General features: G+C 45.9%; 1 protein-coding gene across 16 annotated transcripts in view; it reads left to right on the forward strand.

The window, feature by feature from the left end:
* The first annotated feature begins 625 nt into the window (after positions 1-625).
* Positions 626-22787, forward strand: part of LOC100380746 (eukaryotic translation initiation factor 4 gamma 1) — a 58565-nt gene continuing 36403 nt past the window's right edge. For 2 of the 16 annotated variants that reach the window (XM_082973340.1, XM_045714597.2), the window contains exons 1-13: positions 629-1057; positions 4434-4552; positions 5071-5187; positions 7868-7900; positions 8647-8667; positions 8972-9151; positions 9446-9545; positions 12747-12842; positions 13069-13223; positions 17462-17557; positions 18127-18205; positions 18352-19350; positions 20610-20698. In XM_082973340.1, coding sequence (XP_082829466.1) covers positions 4478-4552; positions 5071-5187; positions 7868-7900; positions 8647-8667; positions 8972-9151; positions 9446-9545; positions 12747-12842; positions 13069-13223; positions 17462-17557; positions 18127-18205; positions 18352-19350; positions 20610-20698 — 2040 coding nt within the window. In that variant the 5' untranslated portion in view covers positions 629-1057; positions 4434-4477. Of the gene's footprint in view, positions 1058-4433; positions 4553-5070; positions 5188-7343; positions 7388-7867; positions 7901-8646; positions 8668-8971; positions 9152-9445; positions 9546-12746; positions 12843-13068; positions 13224-17461; positions 17558-18126; positions 18206-18351; positions 19351-20609; positions 20699-22787 lie in introns of those variants that run through there. The other 14 variants (XM_045714608.2, XM_045714611.2, XM_045714595.2 and 11 more) reach the window with 13 other exon arrangements.

A 22787-nucleotide genomic window follows, 5' to 3' on the forward strand; every position in this document is an offset into this window, starting at 1 on the left:
ACCTCAAGCTCTAAACTTTTATTTATTTTTATTTTACCTTTATTTAACTAGGCAAGTCAGTTAAGAACAAATTCTTATTTTCAATGAGGGCCTAGGAACAGTGGCCCTCAGAGGTAGTAATAACACCTGTGGGAAGATGGGCATTCTTCTTACCAAACCACATTACCTTTGTTTTGGAGGTGTTCAGAACAAGGTTAAGAGTAGAGAAAACTTTTGGACACAAAGCTTTGTTGTAGAGCATTTAACAAGAAAATCCGGTGAGTGGCCAGCTGAGTATAAGACTGTATCATCTGCATATAAATGGATGAGGGAGATTCCTACTGCCTGAGCTATGTTTTTGATGTAAATTGAGAAGAGCGTGGGGCCTAGGATCGAGCCTTGGGGTACTCCCTTGGTGACAGGCAGTGGCTGAGACAGCAGCGGAGGTTGTACTTATGCGGGACAGAGGAAGGGGTAGTCATTAAAAAAAAACATTATTTTTTCACACAGATTAAGTCCAATAAAATAATGTATACAACATCCATATGAAGTTCGTGTTTAAAAGTGCAAAATTTGGATTTTAGTTTCCACTGTCACGTGACGGAGGAGGCAGCATCAAATAATAATTTTCCCGGAAGTACCCATGCGTACCCGGGCACAGTCCTGCCGGCTCCAGCGGACGATAATGCATTGCACCATGGCCTCGCTGTAAACCGAACGAAACTCCCAGTATATTGTATTTTACCGGCAATCCGTTACCATCGGCGCCTTGATCATGGACCTCCGGTCCAGAGGCTTTTTTAGGAGGCATTGGAGTTGTCAATAGTAACCTTCAAGTGCGATATTAATACATTTTGTGCCCTGTCACTTTTGCACGTTCTGGGAATTTAAAGACGAAGTGACAGCACTCACCTAGCTAGCTGCTAAGTCAATAAAGGTACACTTTCCACTTGGAGGAGAGGACAAGAAACTACATTAGCTACAATTTTAAGTAATGGACAATAGGTTATAAAATACTGTCTTTCTTTCCATTGTTTATTCAAGTCTTCCCTCCGATCCCTCAGACACTTCATACCCGGTAAGAATATTGTGCTAAAGTTAGATACCTGCTATTACTCTGTGAAAGACTAACGCACGGATGAAGGCCCTGTTCTGTCAGTCCATTTTACAAGGTTTGCTAACTTGGCATCTTTCAGAAGAATAACTAGCTAGCTAATGTCAGCGGCTAGAAATAGTATTGGCTTTAACTGTGTTTCTTTTGTGCTCGTCAAAACGAGCCTAGTTAGTTAGTTAGTTAACCTTTGTATGAAATTGGGTTGGAACTACCCTCGAGCATTTCATTCTTGTAGTTAGTTAGCTAGCTAGCCAGCTCAGGTCTGTGTTGTAAGTTGGTGAACGTATTGTTGTTGTTAAATTAGCTAGCGAACTAACGCTAGTCTAGAATGTTAGCAAGGTAACTTAATGAGATTTTGCAAATCTTTCATCAGTTTGACAGTATACATCGAAACAAATTGTCTAGATTCACGGTTTACATCAAGGTGCCAATCTGGCAATTTACTCGCAACTAAGTTTATTTTTATCACACTGCTTTAAAATTGCTTGTTAACCTGCCCATAAATCTGTAGCCAAAGCAATTGTCATGCTGGGCTTTCTATGTGTGGCTTAGTCGGGCCTAGAATGAATACTCTTTGGAAGACTAGCATGGAAATTAACATGTGATTGAAAGTCTAACTATTTCAGTTGGGTACAAATAAAGTGATATTTAATATTACAATGTGGTGACATGTCACTGCAGAATTTCAGGTGGACTTAAGTTAGCTAACTAATTTACTGTAGCTAGTCAAGTTCACTCACTCAATACTATAGACACGTAGGCTACTACAGGCTAGCTAGTTAGTTAGCGGTGTGTGAAATCCACCATCAGTGGTCCTCCCCGGTATTGTTAGCACGCTAGAAGGCCTTGCTTGCAATTTGATCTACCAGTAACTAATGTAATACCTAATCTACCCAGAAAACGTATCATGTTAGTTATCATACGTTTATTTAATGGTCTTTCGTTTTATTTAGCGCCGAAAACAGAGTGGGCTAGCCATAGATGGGATAACATATGGAAGCTAACTATAGTGGCTAACACCGGCTGCTTTGCTAGCTAGCTAGCCATATGACACGTCTTCCTAATGGGAGATGTCCTCTTTAGACCATGTGCTATCAGGTTGACACTACATCTTTTCATGCTTGAATTAATGGCATGTCAAAAACACTGTCGGGAAATTGCTTAAACATCTTAAAGGCCGCAATATCCATGTACCCTGATTCCATGTTTGTCTACAACCCACATTCCTCTAATGTGAAAGTGGAGTATATTTTTTACATATTTAATAATTATTATTTTTTTGTTTTTTGTTGTTTGAAAGTGGAGTATATTGCTTCCCAGTAAAATTATAAATGTTATTTAAATTGTTTAGTTGTCATCTGATGTTATGTGGACATCTCTGAGGAATCTGAAACATTGTAACCAACACATGTCCACAATAGAGACAATCTGTTACAAGCAAATGGAGTGAACTTTGACCTGAAAGACATTCATACTAAATAACTATTGAGCGTAAATTAAAACAGTGAGTGAGATGTACCAGCTCAGGCTGGCGTGAACCTAATCCCCAATGATGCATGGAATGGATGCAGATAAGATATTTGAATTCCACAACCCAGGAGCAGTTTATTTTTTGCAATTTCTAATTCGCAGACGTGTGTCATGTCAAATTCAGCTCCCCATCACAATCCCCCCCAAATAGTCTCTTTCATTCTGAAAGGAAATGTTAGCTATTTCCTTGAGATGATGATAGTCATGTTTTTATTGGCACCATCTGCCAGGAGGATCAATAGATGGTTCAGCCAATGGCTTAACTATATGCTAGCAGCATACCACCCTGCATCCCACTACTGGCTTGCTTCTGAAGCTAAGCAGGGCTTGGTCCTGGTCAGTCCCTGGATGGGAGACCAGATGCTGCTGGAAGTGGTGTTGGAGGGCCAGTAGGAGGCACTCTTGCCTCTGGTCTAAAACATATCCCGCTGCCCTGTGTAGGGCGCTGCTGCCCTGTGTAGGGCGCTGCTGCCCTGTGTAGGGCGCTGCTGCCCTGTGTAGGGCGCTGCTGCCCTGTGTAGGGCGCTGCTGCCCTGTGTAGGGCGCTGCTGCCCTGTGTAGGGCGCTGCTGCCCTGTGTAGGGCGCTGCTGCCCTGTGTAGGGCGCTGCTGCCCTGTGTAGGGCGCTGCTGCCCTGTGTAGGGCGCTGCTGCCCTGTGTAGGGCGCTGCTGCCCTGTGTAGGGCGCTGCTGCCCTGTGTAGGGCGCTGCTGCCCTGTGTAGGGCGCTGCTGCCCTGTGTAGGGCGCTGCTGCCCTGTGTAGGGCGCTGCTGCCCTGTGTAGGGCGCTGCTGCCCTGTGTAGGGCGCTGCTGCCCTGTGTAGGGCGCTGCTGCCCTGTGTAGGGCGCTGCTGCCCTGTGTAGGGCGCTGCTGCCCTGTGTAGGGCGCTGCTGCCCTGTGTAGGGCGCTGCTGCCCTGTGTAGGGCGCTGCCTTTCGGATGGGATGATAAATGGGTGTCCTGACTCTCTGAGGTCACTAAAGATCCCATTGCACTTATTGTAAGAGTAGGGATGTTAACCCTGGTGTCCTGGTTAAATTCCCAATCTGACCCTCATACCATCACGGTCACCTAATCATCCCCAGCTTACAATTGGCTCATTCATCCCCCTCCTCTCCCTGTAACTATTTCCCAGGTCGTTTCTGTAAATCAGAATGTGTTCTCAGTCAACTTACCTGGTAAATTAAATAAATAAAATGTGTGTCTGTTGTGACTGGAGTGTAGCATAGTGGAACTGCCCCTGTAGTGATGTGGTAACTCCCATAAACCCAATGCACCCTCAGGAGTGAGTTGGTGTCTTTTTGTTTAAGGTCTAAATAGCGGTTTATGGGTATTTTGGAACTCGGCACAACAACATTGTGTCACTGGAATGGCATATTTAGACTCAACTTCTGGAAGCCCATGAAATGGTGTTCTAACACAAGGTCTAACCTATCTACCGTAATGTTTCCTACTTTGTAACACCAACTTGTGACCAGTGTCGGGTTATTTGGCACTAAGCCTTACTGCCATGACCTACTACAGCAGACAAACACTCAGGGTTTCTCATGAATATGTCATTGGGTACTGTAGCTTCGTGAGGGCAGCCGCAAGTTAACTTCTTAGGCGGTTGATACGGGGATTTCCCCAGTTGGCTTTCTGACCATTCTGCTCTTTCGCTCACTGGGCATGGTGTCCAGGTGATTATTGTGTGCCTAGCCTTGTCCAGCTGACCCAGTATCAATATGGAGAATAGAAATGTCTTGGAGGATTTTTTAAATTGATTTGCATATTTTTTTGCTCATTTTGGTAACAAACGCTTCCTCTTCCTCAGATCGGCTGGCAAGTCAGCGCCACCCTGATGCAGAACCACGTGAAATGAACAAACCACCGCAGCCTATAACGGGACCCACCTCTGTCCCACACCCCTCCCCCTCCCCTGGCCTGACACAGGTGAGAGCCACTGACAAGACCCAGCTCGCTCTGACAGATCAGAGTAGCGTTCATTAGGCAAAAAACATGAGATAATGTTTCGAAACCGGGAGATTGGGTTTTATTCACTAGACGAAGACTTTTGCTAAATGTTTTGCAACAGAAAATGTTCACTCCAAATGGAAAACGGTTTGCAAAAAAAAAATGCGTTTCTATTCCGATAGGTCCCGGCCCGCGTCACTTTGGTTCCGTTTGGTTCTTAGTGAATACAAAGATTAAACTGTTTACCATTTACTCTAGGAACAAAACAAAATAAAACAGGGAGGGGACCTACCTGCCTTTTGCACTGCTAAATGTTTTCCCTTGCAAAACGTTTTGCAACAGCCTAAATGTTTTGATACGGCCTGCGACTAATAAATACACCCCTGAACTTGTCCAATTAGGATGATCATTTTAGTTTTCCTTTCTGAAGCGTTTTGCTACATTGTATCCTACTGAACACAACCCATCTTTGGCAGCAAGTTAGCCGACTAATGTAGTTGTGTTTCTCTGCCTCCCCTCTCTCCCAGGCTGCCTATGCCTCTGGACAACCCACTTCTCTCGTCTTCGCCACCCAAACACCTCAACAAATGAATTCTGCACCGCAGCCACGACAGGTATTGCGCTCTATTTCTTCTGTTACTCAATCGCTCCTTTTATTTTCCGGTCTTTTGCCAACACTTTCAATGTCGACGCTTCTATGTATTGCTGAGTGTAAGACCCCGACTTCAATTCTTAAAGGTCCAATGCAGCTGTTTTTATCTAAATATCAAATGTTTTCTGGGTAACAATTAAGTACCTTACTATGATTGTTTCTTTATGCCGTTTTAATTGAAAACAAAAATAGCTTTTCTCAAGCAAGAATTTTGCTAGGACTGTCTGAGTGAGGGGCCTAATTGGACGAACTTAATGGGAGGGATATGTAACCTCTGAACTAGCTGTTATTGGCCAAGAGGTTTGAAACTCATTGTTATTGGTCTATGGAACCCTGACCTGTTCACCGGACGTGCTTGTTGCACCCTCGACAACTACTATGATTATTATTATTTGACCATGCTGGTCATTTATGAACATTTTAACATCTTGACCATGTTCTGTTATAATATCCACCCTGCACAGCCAGAAGAGGACTGGCCACCCCTCATAGCCTGGTTCCTCTCTAGGTTTCTTCCTAGGTTTTTGGCCTTTCTAGGGAGTTTTTCCTAGCCACCGTGCTTCTTTCACATGCATTGCTTGCTGTTTGGGGTTTTAGGCTGGGTTTCTGTACAGCACTTTGAGATATCAGCTGATGTACGAAGGGCTATATAAATAAATTTGATTTGATATTAACTTATACCGCCTTGTGACGTCGCCAGGCAGGCCAAAACTCCATCCCACCAAAACAGGCTGAAATTTCAGACGGTCTTTTCAAACAGCTCTTATACTAAAAGGTCATCATCATAATTTTCACAGTATTATTCCAACGGCAGTGTGGAAATGTACAGTACCAGTCAAAAGTTTGGACACACCTACTCATTCCAGGGTTTTTCTTTATTTTTGCTATTTTCTACATTGTAGAATAATAGTGAAGACATCAAAACTATGAAATAACACATGGAATCATGTAGTAACCAAAAGTGTTAAAAAAACAAAATATATTTGAGATTCTTCAAAGTTGCCACCCTTTGCCTTGATGACAGCTTTGCACACTCTTGGCATTTTCTCAACCAGCTTCATGAGGTAGTCACCTGGAATGCCTTTCAATTAACAGGTGTGCCTGAAGTTCATTTGTGGAATTTAATTCCTTTCTAATGATTTTGTGCCAATCAGTTGTGTTGTGACGTGACAAGGTAGGGGTGGTATACAGAAGATAGCCCTATTTGGTAAAAAGACCAAGTCCGTATTATGGCAAGAACAGCTCAAATAAGCAAAGAGAAACAACAGTCCATCATTACTTTAAGACATGGTCAGTCAATCTAGAACATTTCAAGAACTTTGAAAGTTTCTTCATGTGCAGTGGCAAATACTATCAAGCACTATGATGAAACTGGCTCTCATGAGGACCACCACAGGAAAGGAAGACCCAGAGTTACCTCTGCTGTAGAGGATAAGTTCGTTAGAGTTACCAGCCTCAGAAATCGGCAAATAATTGCACCTCAGATTTCAGCCCAAAGAAATGCTTGAGAGTTCAAGTAACAGACACATCTCAACATCAACTGTTGAGAGGAGACTGCATGAGTCAGGCCTTCATAGTCTAATTGCTGCAAAGAAACCACTACTAAAGGACACCAATAAGAAGAGACTTGCTTGGGCCAAGAAACACGAGCAATGGACATTAGACTGGTGGAAATCTGTCCTTTGGTCTGATGAGTCCAAATTTGATATTTTTGCTTCCAAACGCTGTGTCTTTGTGAGACGCAGAGTAAGTGAACGGATCATCTCTGCATGTGTGGTTTCCACTGTGAAGCATGGAGGTGGTGTGGGGGTGCTTTGCTGGTGACAGTGATTTATTTACAATTCAAGGCACAATTAACCAGCATGGCTACCACAGCATTCTGCAGTGATACGCCATCCTATCTGGTTTGAGCTTAGTGGGACTATCATTTGTTTTTCAACAGGACAATGACCCAAAACTCACCTCCAGGCTGTGTAAGGGCTATTTGACCAAGAAGGTGAGTGATGGAGTGCTGCATCAGATGACCTGGTCTCCACAATCACCCGACCTCTACCCAATTGAGATGGTTTGGGATGAGTTGGACTGCAGAGTGAAGGAAAAGCAGTCAACAAGTGCTCAGCATATGTGTGAACTCCTTCAAGATTGTTGGAAAAGCATTCCAGGTGACTACCTCATGACCTGGTTGAGAGAATGCCTAGAGTGTGCAAAGTTAAGGCAAAGGGTGGCTACTTTGAAGAATCTCAAATATAAAATATATTTGTTTAACACTTTTTTTGGTTACTACATGATTCCATATGTGTTATTTCATAGTTTTGATGTCTTTACTATTATTCTACAATGTAGAAAATAGTAAAAAAAAAAAAATGAAAAACCCCTTGTAGGTGTCCAAACTTTTGACTGCTACTCTATGTGTATATGTAACATACAAATCATGTTTTTGGCTGCACTGGGCCTTTTAACTCCAACTCTTGCTCAACTGTAACGCTTTGGTCCAACCTGTGTGTAACGGTCTTTCTGCTTAACCGCTTTGGTTTTGTGTGTGTGTGTGTGTGTGTGTGTGTTTTAAAAAAAAAAGTCTCTCTCACCACTCTCTGGCTACCAACCTTTGACCTCTTACTCTCTTTTTCTGTCCTCCCTCCCAGTTTGCCACCGGGCCCCGTGCTTTACACCAACAGGTACTAACTCCCCTTACCTTCCCCAAAATGGCTGCCGTCTCAATAGAACAGTAGTGCATTAATGCACATTTCACTTTAGAGAAGGATGAAGCTAAACAACCATTTTAGTTCTGACCAGATCCAGCTGTAACTACACCCAAAACCACCTGATTGAATGAAATGTATATATTTTTTATGAGTTAAGACCATGAGTAGTAGATTGCTAGAATCTGTCCCTCAGCCTTTTGTGGATCTCCGGGACCAGGGATTACCCCCAGTGAAGACGTCCAGGCTGGTAACCCCATAGGCTACCCATGGTAACACCTAATATGACACCACCCACAGTAGGGCAGTTCAGTAAAGGTACTAGGCACTGCAGCAGTATGGTCTGCCGGTTTTACATTTCACCTGTATATGTGTAAATTGGTTACCCCAATCAAGCAAAGTGCTGGCCAAACCTTTTGCTAGGCCTGCAAACAGAGGCTTGGATGAAACTAGAAGACGTATGCTAATCACTTGTGAATTTAAGTCTGTTACCCTCTAGCTTTATAGTTCTGCAATGTCTTCATATTTTCTGATGGTCAGCTGCATGTGAAAGACTGATGTTTTGCACTGCTAACTGTAACGTCTGAGTGATTTACTCTTGCTTCTTATATTCTCTCACATTCCTTCTGCTCTCTTTTATTACTCTCTTATCATCTTCCTATTTTTCTCTTGCCTTTCTGTCACCCCGCCCCCTTCTCTGCTTGTGTGTTGTCCGGCTGAAGGGTGGATACAGGGCACTGCAGGTAACAGCTTCTCTCTTCCTTCTCATCTGAGTGTATAGAACCTGAGGGCTGAATGCACAGCCACACAACGACAACCATGTCAATGACATAGAGTCGATATTGTAAAATTTGTAGGGTAGATGGGAGCTGTGATCAATGTTAAAATTGGATGGATGGATATAGCCCCCCCCCCCCTTGGAGTCTCAACCTACCTCAACTATCTGACACTTTCAGTATGTGACATTTTAGCCCTGCGGTGCACGTGCACACACACACACAAATATACTGACAGCTTCTGTCCCTCCCTCCCCCCATTCTTCTCTAGCCTTACTATGCCAACAGGCCCACCATGGCCACCAGTGTCCCCCGGGTCCAGACCAGCAGCGGGCCTCGTCCGGTTGGTCCCACCCACATCTACCAGCCTGGCTCCCAGATGATGATGATCCCTGGTCAGCAGCTGTCCTTTGCTGGCTCCCCTCAGGGCTACTTCATCCCCCCTGGACAGGTACCACAGCTGGTCATCACGTTATGCTAACGGTCAACTTCACTAGAATAAATGGTTGCAAGTTTCCGGAATTTCTGAAAAACCTGGGAATTTTTGGAAAGTAAAAATTTGTACAAAAAAAAGTGCATCCCTAATTATCACACTGCTCATGCAGTATTCCAGCCGATAGTCTAAAGTCAAGAGGTAATGTTACATATTATTGGAGATATACCTAAACAGAGCAAACGGGGAGCTTGATCCCTTTAAGACAGGTAACTTGACACAGTTCTAAGTGTCCTCTCTGTCTCTCTGTAGTACCGGGCTCCCTACATGCCACCAAGTCCACAGTACCCTGTGACAAGTGGGACAGCAGGCTTCTACCCAGGCACCAGCCCGGCTGAATACCCCACCTATGGTAAGAGGCTCTTCTCTGCCAAGCACAACCACCATGACTGGAACCATAATCTTGATTAGAACCACAGGCATGACTAGATCAGCAGCTGGAACGCGAACCTCAACCTAGTATTGAACCGCAATGTCCGCTAGAACCACAACCATGGCTACACTAGATCCAAGCACAATCTTACCTAGGACCATAACTGTTAATACTACCAAAACCACATCCATGACAAGACCTGGGGCCACATGCACCCAGAGATATCTTAGTCGGTCGATTTTAGGGTCGCTCTTAGGGGTCGGTCGGTCGCTCTTATTGGTCAGTCAGTTGATCAAATCAAATATTGGTTGCATACACATATATTGCAGATGTTATTGCAGGTGCAGCAAAATGCGTATGTTTCTAGCTTCAACAGTGCAGTAATATCTAACAATACACATGAATCCCCCCCTCCCAAACAAATACATTAAGTAAAAACTTGCTGTGTGTGTGTGTGTGTGTGTGTGTGTGTGTGTGTGTGTGTGTACAGTGAATTTGGAAAGTATTCAGACCCCTTGACCTTTTCCACATTTTGTTACATTACAGCCTTATTCTAAAATGTATTTAAATACACATTCTAATCAATCTACACACAATAGCCCATAATGACACTGAGAAAACAGGTTTTTAGAAATGTTTGCAAATGTATTACAAATAAAAAATGGAAAGATGACATTTACATAAGTATTCAGACCCTTTACACAGTACTTTGTTGAAGCATCTTTGGCAGCAATTACAGCCACGAGTCTTCTTTGGTGTAACACTACAAGCATGGCACACCTGTATTTGGGGAGTTTCTCTCATTCTTCTCTGCAGATCCTCTCAAGCTCTGTCAGGTTGGATGGGGAGTGTCGCTGCACAGCTATTTTCAGGTCTCTCCAGAGATGTTCGATCGGGTTCAAGTCTGGGCTCTGGCTGGGTCACTCAAGGACATTCAGAGATTTGTCCCGAAGCCACTCCTGCATTGTCTTGGCTGTGTGCTTAAGGTCGTTGTCCTGTTGGATGGTGAACCTTCGCCCCAGTCTGAAGTCCTGAGTGCTCTGGAGCAGGTTTTCATCAAGGATCTCTCTGTACTTTGCTCTGTTCATCTTTCCCTCGATCCTGAATAGTCTCCCACTCCCTGCCGCTGAAAAACATCCCCATAGCATGATGCTGCTACCACCATGCTTCACCGTAGGGATGGTGCCAGGTTTCCTCCAGACGTGACGATTGGCATTCCGGCCGAAGAGTAGGTTTCATCCGACGAGTGAATCTTGTTTCTCATGGTCAGAGTCCTTTAGGTGCCTTTTGGCAAACTCCAAGTGGACTGTCGTGCCTTTTACTGAGGAGTGGCTTCCGTCTGGCTACTCGACCATAAAGTCCTGATTGGTGGAGTGCTGCAGAGAGTGTTGTCCTTCTGGAAGGTTCTCCCATCTCCACAGTGGAACTCTGGAGCTCTGTCAGTGACCATCGGGTTCTTGGTCACCTCCCTGACCAAGGCCCTTCTCCCCCAATTGCTCAGTTTGGCCGGGTAGCCAGCTCTATGAAGAGTCTGGGCGGTTCCAAACTTCTTCCATTTAAGAATGATGGAAGTCACTGTGTTCTTGGGGACCTTCAATGATCCAGACATTTTTTGGTACCCTTCCCCAGATCTGTGCCTCGACACAATCCTGTCTCGGAGCTCTACGGACAATTCCTTCAACCTCATGGCTTGGTTTTTGCTCTGACATGCACTGTCAACTGTGGGACCTTGTATAGACAGGTGTGGGCCTTTCCAAATCATGTCCAATCAATTGAATTTACCACAGGTTGACTCCAATCAGGTTGTAGAGGCATCTCAAGGATGGTCATTGGACACAGGATGCACCTGAGCTCAATTTAGATTCTCATAGCAAAGGGTCTGAATGTAAATAAGGTATGTTTTATTTTTTATACATTTGCAAAAATCTGTAAACCTGTTTTAGATTTCTCATTATGGGGTATGTTGTGTAGATTATTGTGTCAAAACATTTTCAATCCATTTTAGAATAAGGCTGGAACGTAACAAAATGTGGAAAGGGGGCTGAATACTTTCCGAATGCACTGTATAATGGTGTGTATGGACAGTACATGAATAGAAAACCTATGTACTGCAGTAGTTTATATAGGATGAGCCTTGACTAGAATACAGTTATGAAGTGGGTAGAACAGTATGTAAACATTATTAAAGTGACCAGTGTTTATGTACACAATGCAGCAGTCTCTAAGGTGCAGCGTTGCTTACCAGGTGGTAGCCAGCTCTTACAGTTGGTCGGTCACATATTTTTTAATAATATATGAAATGTAGCAGACTCTTTTATCCGAAGTCACTTAGTCATGCGTGGATATATTTTACGTATGGGTGGTCCTGAGAATCGAACCCACGACTCTGGCGTTACAATTGCCATGCTCTACCCACTGAGCCACAAAGGACCACTAGTTGATCTTACAATTGCTCTTGTAGTTGCTCTTACGGTTGGCCAGTCAGGTGGTCTTACGGTTGGCCAGTCAGGTGGTCTTACGGTTGGCCAGTCAGGTGGTCTTACGGTTGGCCAGTCAGGTGGTCTTACGGTTGGCCAGTCAGGTGGTCTTACGGTTGGCCAGTCAGGTGGTCTTACGGTTGGCCAGTCAGGTGGTCTTACGGTTGGCCAGTCAGGTGGTCTTACGGTTGGCCAGTCAGGTGGTCTTACGGTTGGCCAGTCAGGTGGTCTTACGGTTGGCCAGTCAGGTGGTCTTATGGTTGGCCAGTCAGGTGGTCTTACGGTTGGCCAGTCAGGTGGTCTTACGGTTGGCCAGTCTGGTGGTCTTACGGTTGGCCAGTCAGGTGGTCTTACGGTTGGCCAGTCAGGTGGTCTTACGGTTGGCCAGTCAGGTGGTCTTATGGTTGGCCAGTCAGGTGGTCTTAAGGTTGGTTCATTGCTGCGTGGCCTGGTAGGTTGTGTGTATGGTGGTCTCTGTTCTCTCTTTAGGATCTGTGTGTGTGGGGGGGGGGGGGGGGGCTTTGGTTCTGCTCTATCAGTCTTCTCACCTGCTGCTTCTCACTGCCTTAACACCCTGCTTACTTCTGGTTCCCTTCACTCACTCACTCTGCATCTGTCTCTTCCTGTCCTCTCTCTTCTCTCCTCCCTTTAATTTTCCTTCCCTCGCTCCCTTCCTTCTTCCCTCTCCCCCCGTTGTGTTCAGAGCCCTCTCTGGCTGCGAGGGAGAGGAGAGGGGGCGGGCGAGAGAACGGGCGTCTCTCTCTCCACGGTGCTCCTCTCACCTCCCAGCGCTACCCCGGTGAGTATGTGTGTGTGTACTTGCGTGTGCATTTGTGTTGCTTAGTATGTGCTGGGCTGCATCTTTGTCGGCCTAATATGTCTGCATAATGTGTTTTTTCCCTTGTGCACATGGTTTAGTTTTGCTGCGGATGCATGTGTGCATGTTCAGTCTGTGTGTGAATGTCTCTGGCTCTTTTTGGGGTGTGTTTGACTGACCTCCCTTTCTCCCTCCCTCCCCCCTACAGCAGGTGCCTACTACCCGGCCCAGCCCCAGTACAGCCACACACCCCCTGTCCAGACCGCGCCCGTCATGATAAGCCCCGCCCAGCCCCAGCAGCAGGCCTTGCCCCCTCAGCCGCCGCCGAGCCAACCACCGGCACCCAAGAGGGAGCGCGTAACGGTACTGTACCACACACTGTTGCATTTCCACTGAGACTTTACCCCGGTGTTTGGCCGAAAGACAGACATTTGACTTTCCACTAGGGATGTTAGCTGCCGAAAATACATTTGACAGGTCATGCTTATCGGTCAATTTGCATAATTTAGTGGAATTAAATTGTCGTGTGTGTATTTTCGTTAGCAGTCATGCATCTTATTTATCACATTTGCACAGCATACAGTGCCTAGTTTGAGGAACGGAGTATCCTATTACCTGTCAGACAGCGCAAGAGTAGCTCCTCACTGGAGTGAAACGTGTTTTTGTAAACCCAGTCATTGCGCAACAAATAACAATTCTAAATGCAATCGCATGTTAATTTTGAAGGCCACAATTTAAATGGAGCTATTTTCATTTCTCAATCTCAACTGGTAATTAAAGCGCGCCTCCCATTTGTTATTCGAGTGCATAGGCCATAGTCAACAGTAGGCAGGCTATCAACGTGTCACCACCACTTTGCAACGTGAGCTTGAGGCAGTGATTGTTTTAAACCTGAACATTTGACTTTACTTCATATTATAAGTAATGTCTTACCATGCTTCAAAGTAGCCTAGCCGAAATCCAGCCACAGAAACATGGAGGCAGTTATTTTATAAAAAGACTTCCTCATGACATCAAACCAGCATTTCTCTCCTGTTCTATTGGTTTTACATCAACTTTTGTTGTCCAGAAGCCAAAGGCACAATCCTAGTCATATTAGCAACTCATCCCAGTGGTTATTAGATTCCCCCTCTTTCTAACAGACATTTTCATTATGGAACTGCTCTCATTATGTGAACTGTTTAGAACAGTGTTTTCCTGTAAATTGCATTTTGGTAAAAGTTTTAAAAATACGTTTTATTTGCTGCTTCATTACAGGAGTTGAATCTACGCGGGCTGGTACCCGTGTCTCACTGGGCCATGGCTCCGGTGGACTTGCTCTAGCTACTTTTCACCTGGCATTTACTATCGCTCGACCGATATGAGATTTTTGGGTCCGATACCGATTTTAGGGAGGCGAAAGTCGCCCTATATTTCCTGATTCGTTTTTTTAGATGGAGTGAAAAATACCTTTTTTTTTTAAATAAAATATTCTCCAAATTGTACTCGGAGGGATGAACAGATACTCTAAATTATGATTTCGTAAATAAATATTAAAGTGAACATGATTTAAGAATATTTTATTTGTGGTTTACATGATAACCACCAAAAACAACTATATATATCCTCTAAATCAGAAAGTAAATACAAAACACTTTCAATTGACCTCCTAAGGTACAACTTAAAGATGTCTGTCTATGGCGGTGAATAAGAAGGCAGTAGTATTTGTGCTGAAGCACTAATAAACAAGAAGGGCTGAATGAATTAACCTGTAATCTGAAACTACACTGTGCACAAGATCACAAACTATGCAGTGAAATTGTGTAATATGCAGTTCATAATGTCACCACTTAGTAGATTCACTACAGTGCTGTACAACAGTCAAAGGTCATGTAAAGAAACACTTTATGGCAACCTGCAATGAGAGCTTGTCATGACACGCACACGCCAGCTGTTCATTACCAAAATGTTTTCTTAGTGAAACCATAATGTAAATTACACTGTTATTCAATACAAAATGTATTGGCTAATATATTTCAAGTGCAAGTGGCATGTGCTGATGACTGAATTTTAATGCAGGAAAAAGCTGGCCGCACTGTTTTTTTTTAGCCACACGTTCTAATTTCGCTAGCTAACAATCTCTCATCATGAGTGCAAGCATATGTCCTGAATGATAGATCTGCACCAACTAACTAAATGGTCCCGTGTGGCTCAGTTGGTAGAGCATGGTGTTTGCAACGCCAGGGTTGTGGGTTCAATTCCCACGGGGGACCAGTACGGGGAAGAAAAAAAAACATGTATGAAATGTATGCATTCACTACTGTAAGTCGCTCTGGATAAGAGCGTCTGCTAAATGACTAAAATGTAAATAAACCCACTAACGTAATAGGGCCAGACAGTAACACTGCTGTTTTTTTTATCATCGATGAGTCTGTGTTCTCTTTGGCTCCAGCTGGCTAGATGGACAGTTGATCATTTTCCTTATCAAAAACAACTGTTTAGGCGATTTGAGGTTGTTGATTCTGCTTTTCAGCCCTAGCTATGGTAACACAATTTCCCTAGTATATTAGCAGTGGAAAAGCCCTGTACTATGACCTTGCTGCTGAGGTCAATGCAGTTCAGCAGTAGGTAGAGTAAATGTTGCCCCTTAACGCTGATACGGGATCCGATATCTTCTCACCCCCCCTCATGGTTAAAGATAGAATCGGGGGAGGGTAATCTGATCCTAGATCAGAATTGGGCTTAGGGTAATCTGATCCTAGATCAGAATTGGGCTTAGGGTAATGTGATCCTAGATGCGTGGTTAAGGGCAATTCCAACCATGTGCTAAAGATGGAGAGGAGAATGAATCAAGGGGAAATAATTATCCCCTAGTTTTGACGGGAGAAGAGAAGGAGATTTTCATTTATTTAGGCCTATTTAACCAGTGTTATCGGTGCAAAACGTTTTGCAACAGGAAACGAAAACGAGCATTTCATACATATTGAAAGTTCAGTCACTCCCAGTTTAGGTCCGTTTTCTTCTGTTTGATGTCTAGTGAATACGATCCAGGTTAGTCAGTTAATAGCACATTTATAAACTCAGCAAAAAAAGAAACGTCCTCTCACTGTCAACTGCGTTTTATTTTCAGCAAACTTAACATCTGTAAATATTTGTATGAACATAACTAACGGAAATGGAATAATGTGTCCCTGAACAAAGGGGGGGGGGTAAAAAAATCAAAAGTAACAGTCAGTATCTGGTGTGGTCACCAGCTGCATTAGGTACTGCAGTACATCTCCTCCTCATGGACTGCACCAGATTTTCCAGTTCTTGCTGTTCTTGAGATGTTACCCCACTCTTCCATCAAGGCACCTGTAAGTTGCCGCACATTTCTGGGGGGAATAGCCCTAGCCCTCACCCTCCGATCCAACAGGTCCCAGACGTGTTCAAAGGGATTGAGATTCGGGATCTTCGCTGGCCATGGCAGAACACTGACATTCCTGTCTTGCAGGAAATCGAGCACAGAACGAGCAGTATGGCTGGTGGCATTGTCATGCTGGAGGGTCATGTCAGGATGAGCCTGCAGGAAGTGTACCACATGAGGGAGGAGGATGTCTTCCCTGTAACGCATAGCGTTGAGATTGCCTGCAATGATGACAAGCTCAGTCCGATGATGCTGTGACACACCGCCCCAGACCATGACGGACCCTCCACCTCCAAATCTAACCCGCTCCAGAGTACAGGTCTCGGTGTAACGCTCATTCCTTCGACGGTAACCGCGACTCCGACTATCACCCCTGGTGAGACAAAACCGCGACTCGTCAGTGAAGAGCATTTTTTGCAAGTCCTGTCTGGTCCAGTGACGGTGGGTTTGTGCCCATAGGCGACGTTGTTGCCGGTGATATCTGGTGAGGACCTGCCTTACAACAGGCCTACAAGCCCTCAGTCCAGCCTCTCTCAGCCTATTGCGGACAGTCTGAGCACTGATGGAGGAATTGTGCGTTCCTGGTGTAACTCGGGCAGTTGTTGTTGCCATCCTGTACATGTCCCGCAGGTGTGATGTTCGGATGTACCGATCCTGTGCAGGTGTTGTAACACGTGGTCTGCCACTGCAAGGACGATCAGCTGTCCGTCCTGTCCCTGTAGCACTGTCTTAGGCGTCTCAAATTATGCACATTGCAATTTATAGCCCTGGCCACATCTGCAGTCCTCATGCCTCCTTGCAGCACGCCTAAGGCACGTTCACGCAGATTAGCAAGGACCCTGGGCATCTTTCTTTTGGTGTTTTTCAGAGTCAGTAGAAAGGCTTCTAGTGTCCTAAGTTTTCATAACTGTGACCTTAATTGCCTACCGTCTGTAAGCTGTTAGTGTCTTAACGACCGCTCCACAGATGCAGGTTCATCAATTGTTTATGGTTCATTGAACAAGCATGGGAAACAGTGTTTAAACCCTTTACATTGAAAATCGTTGAAGTTATTTGGATTTTTACAAATTATCTTTGAAAGACAGGGTCCTGAAAAGGGAAACATTTTTTTGTTGATTTACAATGACTGCTTGGGGGCGATGTGATTGTCTTAATACTATGAATTAATTTCTAGAACTACAGTATAGACTGTTTAACCTCATCCTGCACCCCCTAGATCAGAATACGAGACCCCAACCAGGGGGGCCGTGATATCACAGAGGAGATCATGTCCGGGGGAAGGGCCACCTCCACCCCCACCCCCCCTTCACAGGTACGCATCACTACTCACTGGAGCATGTAATGTTACAGAATGCACAGATAAACATTGTTGTCCAATAATTCGATTTCTTGCTGTTCACATCCTGAGACTTTTGATTGGTATTTATCAAATGAGGATATCAAACTATCAACAAAAAAAAGCATAAATGTATCATGAAACAGATGATTGTCCGTCAGATAGAACAGGGAATCTATCAGCTCTATACTTCCTAGTTGAATAAATTTAACGTTAAGTGTTTCACATCACTTAATACATCCCCTGATTTCTCCTCATTGGATTTATTCCCAGTGATGAGCTCACAATGCAAGTTTGGAATCCTGTGGCTTTGAGATGATTCCACAGTGATGATGTCATAGAGGAAACCAGGAAGTTTGGAATGGAAGCCAGATGTTCCATTCAGTGTTTATTTTTATGGTTGTTGTGTGTTCTCTCCAACTCTCAACTTGGCTGGTTTTGATCAACCAGGCAATAGGATAGCATTTAAAAAAAACATAGTATTTTGTATCAAGTATATTTTTGCAATGCTAGTTTTGATGTTGCTTCTCGTTTTCGGCCCCTAGTCGTCCACCACAGAGGAAGAAGGTCCTGCCCAGACCAACGGAGAATTTACTAACCCCGTCACCATCGTGACGAGAACAGGTGAGCCTCTTCTCAGGTCTTGTGGTACTACAATGTTTATACAGCCACATTTTGCCAGCATGAATAACTAATTTGATCGTCAGTGATTGATTGCAGTACATTAAAGGTCCAAAACAGTTCCAAACTGATTTCCTTCTTTGTTGCAGATGAAAACGCGGAACCCGCGGTTTGCACAGTGACGGCCGCCGAAACCCTGCCTCCAGTGTTGTCAACTCCAGAGCCTGCCACCACAGCTGTCCCACTGGAGGCCAAACAGGAAACCGATGGCCAGGTTGCCCCGCTTACTGAACAGGTCGTCAGTGAATCAGATGCCCCCGTGGCAGGGATGAGGCCCGAGGTGCCCATCCCACAAAGGGAAGACCAGGCCCCTGCCTCCTCCCCCCTGACAGCTTCTACCTCCCCTCCCCCTGCAGAGGTACAGACTCCACCCCCTGCCATCACCATGGCTCAGGCCAGCCACACAGTGGGCGCTGGTGTGACCCCCGCGGTGAAGGCAGTGACCCCCGAAGGTCCTTCCACACAGGTAGAGCCTCTGGCTGCACCAGCATCTGTGGAGAAGCCTCTTGCCCAGGTAGCGGAGGAAGTAGAGGAGAAGGTAGAAAAGGTCAAGAAGGAGCCGGCAATTACCATCAATCCAGAGGCAGTAGTGGCTGTTGTGGTCATTGAAGAAGACATTGAACCCGCTCCTCAACCTGTGACCCCCATCGCCATGGCAACGGGCAACTATTTCGCCCCGTCCTTGAAGTTGGTGGCTGCTGTGGAAGCGGCCACTAAAACTGAGAGAGGGGTGTTGCCGCCAGCGCCTAAACAGAAAGCCATGACCGAGCCCGTTTCTGCCCCCGCTCATGCCGCCACTCCCTCTGTCCCGGAGGCGGAGCCTGCCGTGGCCCAAAAGAAGGTGGAGCAGCTGCCCCTGTCCAACGGCCTCCCCCAGGAGGACCCCGACGAGGTAGACGCCCCCGTGGCTGCACTAGAGCGCATTGCAACGGAAATCACAGAGCCTGCCGCTCCCCCACCTCAGGAAACGGCTAACCCTGCGCCTGCTGCCGTGGAGGAGGAGGAAGAGGAGGTGGAGGAGGAGCAGAAAGAGGATGCATCCCCAGTGCCCTCGTCCAGCAGCCCTTCAGAGGACACGTCTATGCAAGGTGAGCGGGAAGGATTTTTACCTGTCAGGTCACTTGGTCAGGAAAAACTGTAGTATGTGCACCAAGGTTTTGGTGTGACTGGGGCACCCAGGGGTTCTTGGTGGTGTGCTTCAGATTTGACCCTTTGCACCCAGGGGTTCTTGGTGGTGTGGCTTCAGATTTGACCCTTTGCACCCAGGGGTTCTTGGTGGTGTGGCTTCAGATTTGACCCTTTGCACCCAGGGGTTCTTTGTGGTGTGCTTCAGGTTTGACCCTTTGTACCCAGGGGTTCTTGGTGGTGTGCTTCAGGTTTGACCCTTTGTACCCAGGGGTTCTTGGTGGTGTGGCTTCAGGTTTGACCCGTGGCACCCAGGGGTTCTTGGTGGTGTGGCTTCAGGTTTGACCCTTTGTACCCAGGGGTTCTTGGTGGTGTGGCTTCAGGTTTGACCCGTGGCACCCAGGGGTTCTTGGTGGTGTGGCTTCAGGTTTGACCCGTGGCACCCAGGGGTTCTTGGTGGTGTGGCTTCAGGTTTGACCCGTGGCACCCAGGGGTTCTTGGTGGTGTGGCTTCAGGTTTGACCCTTGGCACCCAGGGGTTCTTGGTGGTGTGGCTTCAGGTTTGACCCTTTGTACCCAGGGGTTCTTGGTGGTGTGGCTTCAGGTTTGACCCTTTGTACCCAGGGGTTCTTGGTGGTGTGGCTTCAGGTTTGACCCGTGGCACCCAGGGGTTCTTGGTGGTGTGCTTCAGATTTGACCCTTTGCACCCAGGGGTTCTTGGTGGTGTGCTTCAGGTTTGACCCTTTGTACCCAGGGGTTCTTGGTGGTGTGGCTTCAGGTTTGACCCGTGGCACCCAGGGGTTCTTGGTGGTGTGGCTTCAGGTTTGACCCTTTGTACCCAGGGGTTCTTGGTGGTGTGGCTTCAGGTTTGACCCGTGGCACCCAGGGGTTCTTGGTGGTGTGGCTTCAGGTTTGACCCGTGGCACCCAGGGGTTCTTGGTGGTGTGGCTTCAGGTTTGACCCGTGGCACCCAGGGGTTCTTGGTGGTGTGGCTTCAGGTTTGACCCTTGGCACCCAGGGGTTCTTGGTGGTGTGGCTTCAGGTTTGACCCTTTGTACCCAGGGGTTCTTGGTGGTGTGGCTTCAGGTTTGACCCTTTGTACCCAGGGGTTCTTGGTGGTGTGGCTTCAGGTTTGACCCGTGGCACCCAGGGGTTCTTGGTGGTGGGGCTTCAGGTTTTGATGTAACAAATTGAATGTAACATTCCTTTCTTCTCTCTTCTAGCTGCTGTGTCTGTGCCAAAGAAGAAGAGGAACATGAAGGAACTGAACAAGAAGGAAGCCATCGGAGACATGCTGGATGCCTTCAAAGAGGTGTGTGTCTGTGTGCGTGCATAGAATAGAGCAGCCTTATAAAGTCAAACTATCCTAAACAGTTGTCCTTGACCACTTTTCAAGGTGCCCCAGTAGTAAACCTTGCTGTGAGTAACAATCTTACAGGTTTTAACTGCATGGTATCTGCAGCCAGCCTCTACTTCGGTTGGACTGTTCATTGGGGTTGGGTGGTATTTCAAATTTCAATATCGTCATACAGTTCTGCTCTCATCCCGGGATTTATGCTTTTACCGATATAGTACACAAGGGTTCGCCCAAAAACACAGAAAAGCCAGTTGGGTGTCTATGACCAGAATGCTAACGAAATTAGAACAAGTAAAAGCGAATTTGCATAGAGGCTTCTAGCTAAATATGCTAATGAGCACAAATGAAAATCAAATGTATTTATGTAGCCCTTCTTACATCAGCTGATATCTCAAAGTACTGTACAGAAAGCCAGCCTAAAACCACAAACGGCAAGCAAGGCAGGTGTAGAAGCACGGTGGCTACAAAAAACTCCCTGGAAAGGCCAAAACCTAGGAAGAAACCTAGAGAGGAACCAGGCTATGAAGGGTGGCCAGTCCTCTGCTGGCTGTGCCGGGTGGAGATTATAACAGAACATGGCCAAGATGTTCAAATGTTCATAAATGACCAGCAGGGTCAAATAATAATAATCACAGTTGTCGAGGGTGCAACAAGTCAGCACCTCAAGAGTAAATGTCAGTTGGCTTTTCATAGCCGATCATTGAGAGTATCTCTACCGCTCCTGCTGTCTCTAGAGAGTTGAAAACAGCAGGTCTGGGACAGGTAGCACATCTGGTGAACAGGTCAGGGTAGTTGAAACTGGAGCAGCAGCACGGCCAGGTGGACTGGGGACAGCAAGGAGTCATCAGGCCAGGTAGTCCTGAGGCATGGTCCTAGGGGTCAGGTCAGGGAGAGGGAGAGAGAGAGAATTCACCCAGGACACCGGATAAGACAGGAGAAATACTCCAGATATAACAGACTGACCATAGCCTTCCGACACACAAACTACTGCAGCATAAATACTGGAGGCTGAGACAGGAGGGGTCAGGAGACACTGTGACCCCACCCACTTTGCCAAAGCACAGCCCCCACACCACTAGAGGGATATCTTCAAACACCAACGTACCATCCTGAGACAAGGCCGAGTATAGCCCACAAAGATCTCCGCCACGACACAACCCAAGGGGGGGCGCCAACCCAGACAGGAAGACCACGTCAGTGATGCACCCCTCCTAGGGACGGCATGAAAGAGCACCAGTAAGCCAGTGACTCAGCCCCTGTAATAGGGTTAGAGGCAGAGAATCCCAGTGGAGAGAGGGGAACCGGCCAGGCAGAGACAGCAAGGGCGGTTCGTTGCTCCAGAGCCTTTCCGTTCACCTTCACACACCTGGGCCAGACTACACTCAATAGGACCTACTGAAGAGATGAGTCTTCAATAAAGACTTAAAGGTTGAGACCGAGTCTGCATCTCTCACATGGGTAGGCAGACTATTCCATAAAAATGGAGCTCTATAGGAGAAAGCCCTGCCTCCAGCTGTTTGCTTAGAAATTTTAGGGACAATTAGGAGGCCTGTGTCTTGTGACCGTAGCGTACGTGTAGGTATGTACGGCAGGACCAAATCGGAAAGATAGGTAGGAGCAAGCCCATGTAATGCTTTGTAGGTTAACAGTAAAACCTTGAAATCAGCCCTTGACGAATTGCAAAGGCAGGCAATCCTGCTCATAAAGTTATACATACAGTGCATTCGGAAAGTATTCAGACCCCTTCACTTTTTCCACACGTTGTTACGTTACAGCCTTATACTAAAATGTATAGAGTAAAAAAAAAAAAATACTCATCAATCTACACACTACCCCATAATGACAAAGCGAAAACTGGCACAGACACAGTCTGAATACTTATGTAAATGTGATATTTCAGTTTTTATTTGTAATTTGCCAACATTTCAAAAATCTGTTTTTGCTTTGTTGTTATGGTGTGTTTGATTAGGGGGGGAAAATCATTTTAGAATATTGCTGTAATGTGGATAAAGTGAATGTTTGAATACTTTATGAATCATCTGTA

This window comes from Salmo salar, chromosome 03 (assembly GCF_965601325.2).
Source record: "Salmo salar chromosome 03, fSalSal1, whole genome shotgun sequence".
Lineage (NCBI taxonomy): Eukaryota > Metazoa > Chordata > Actinopteri > Salmoniformes > Salmonidae > Salmo > Salmo salar.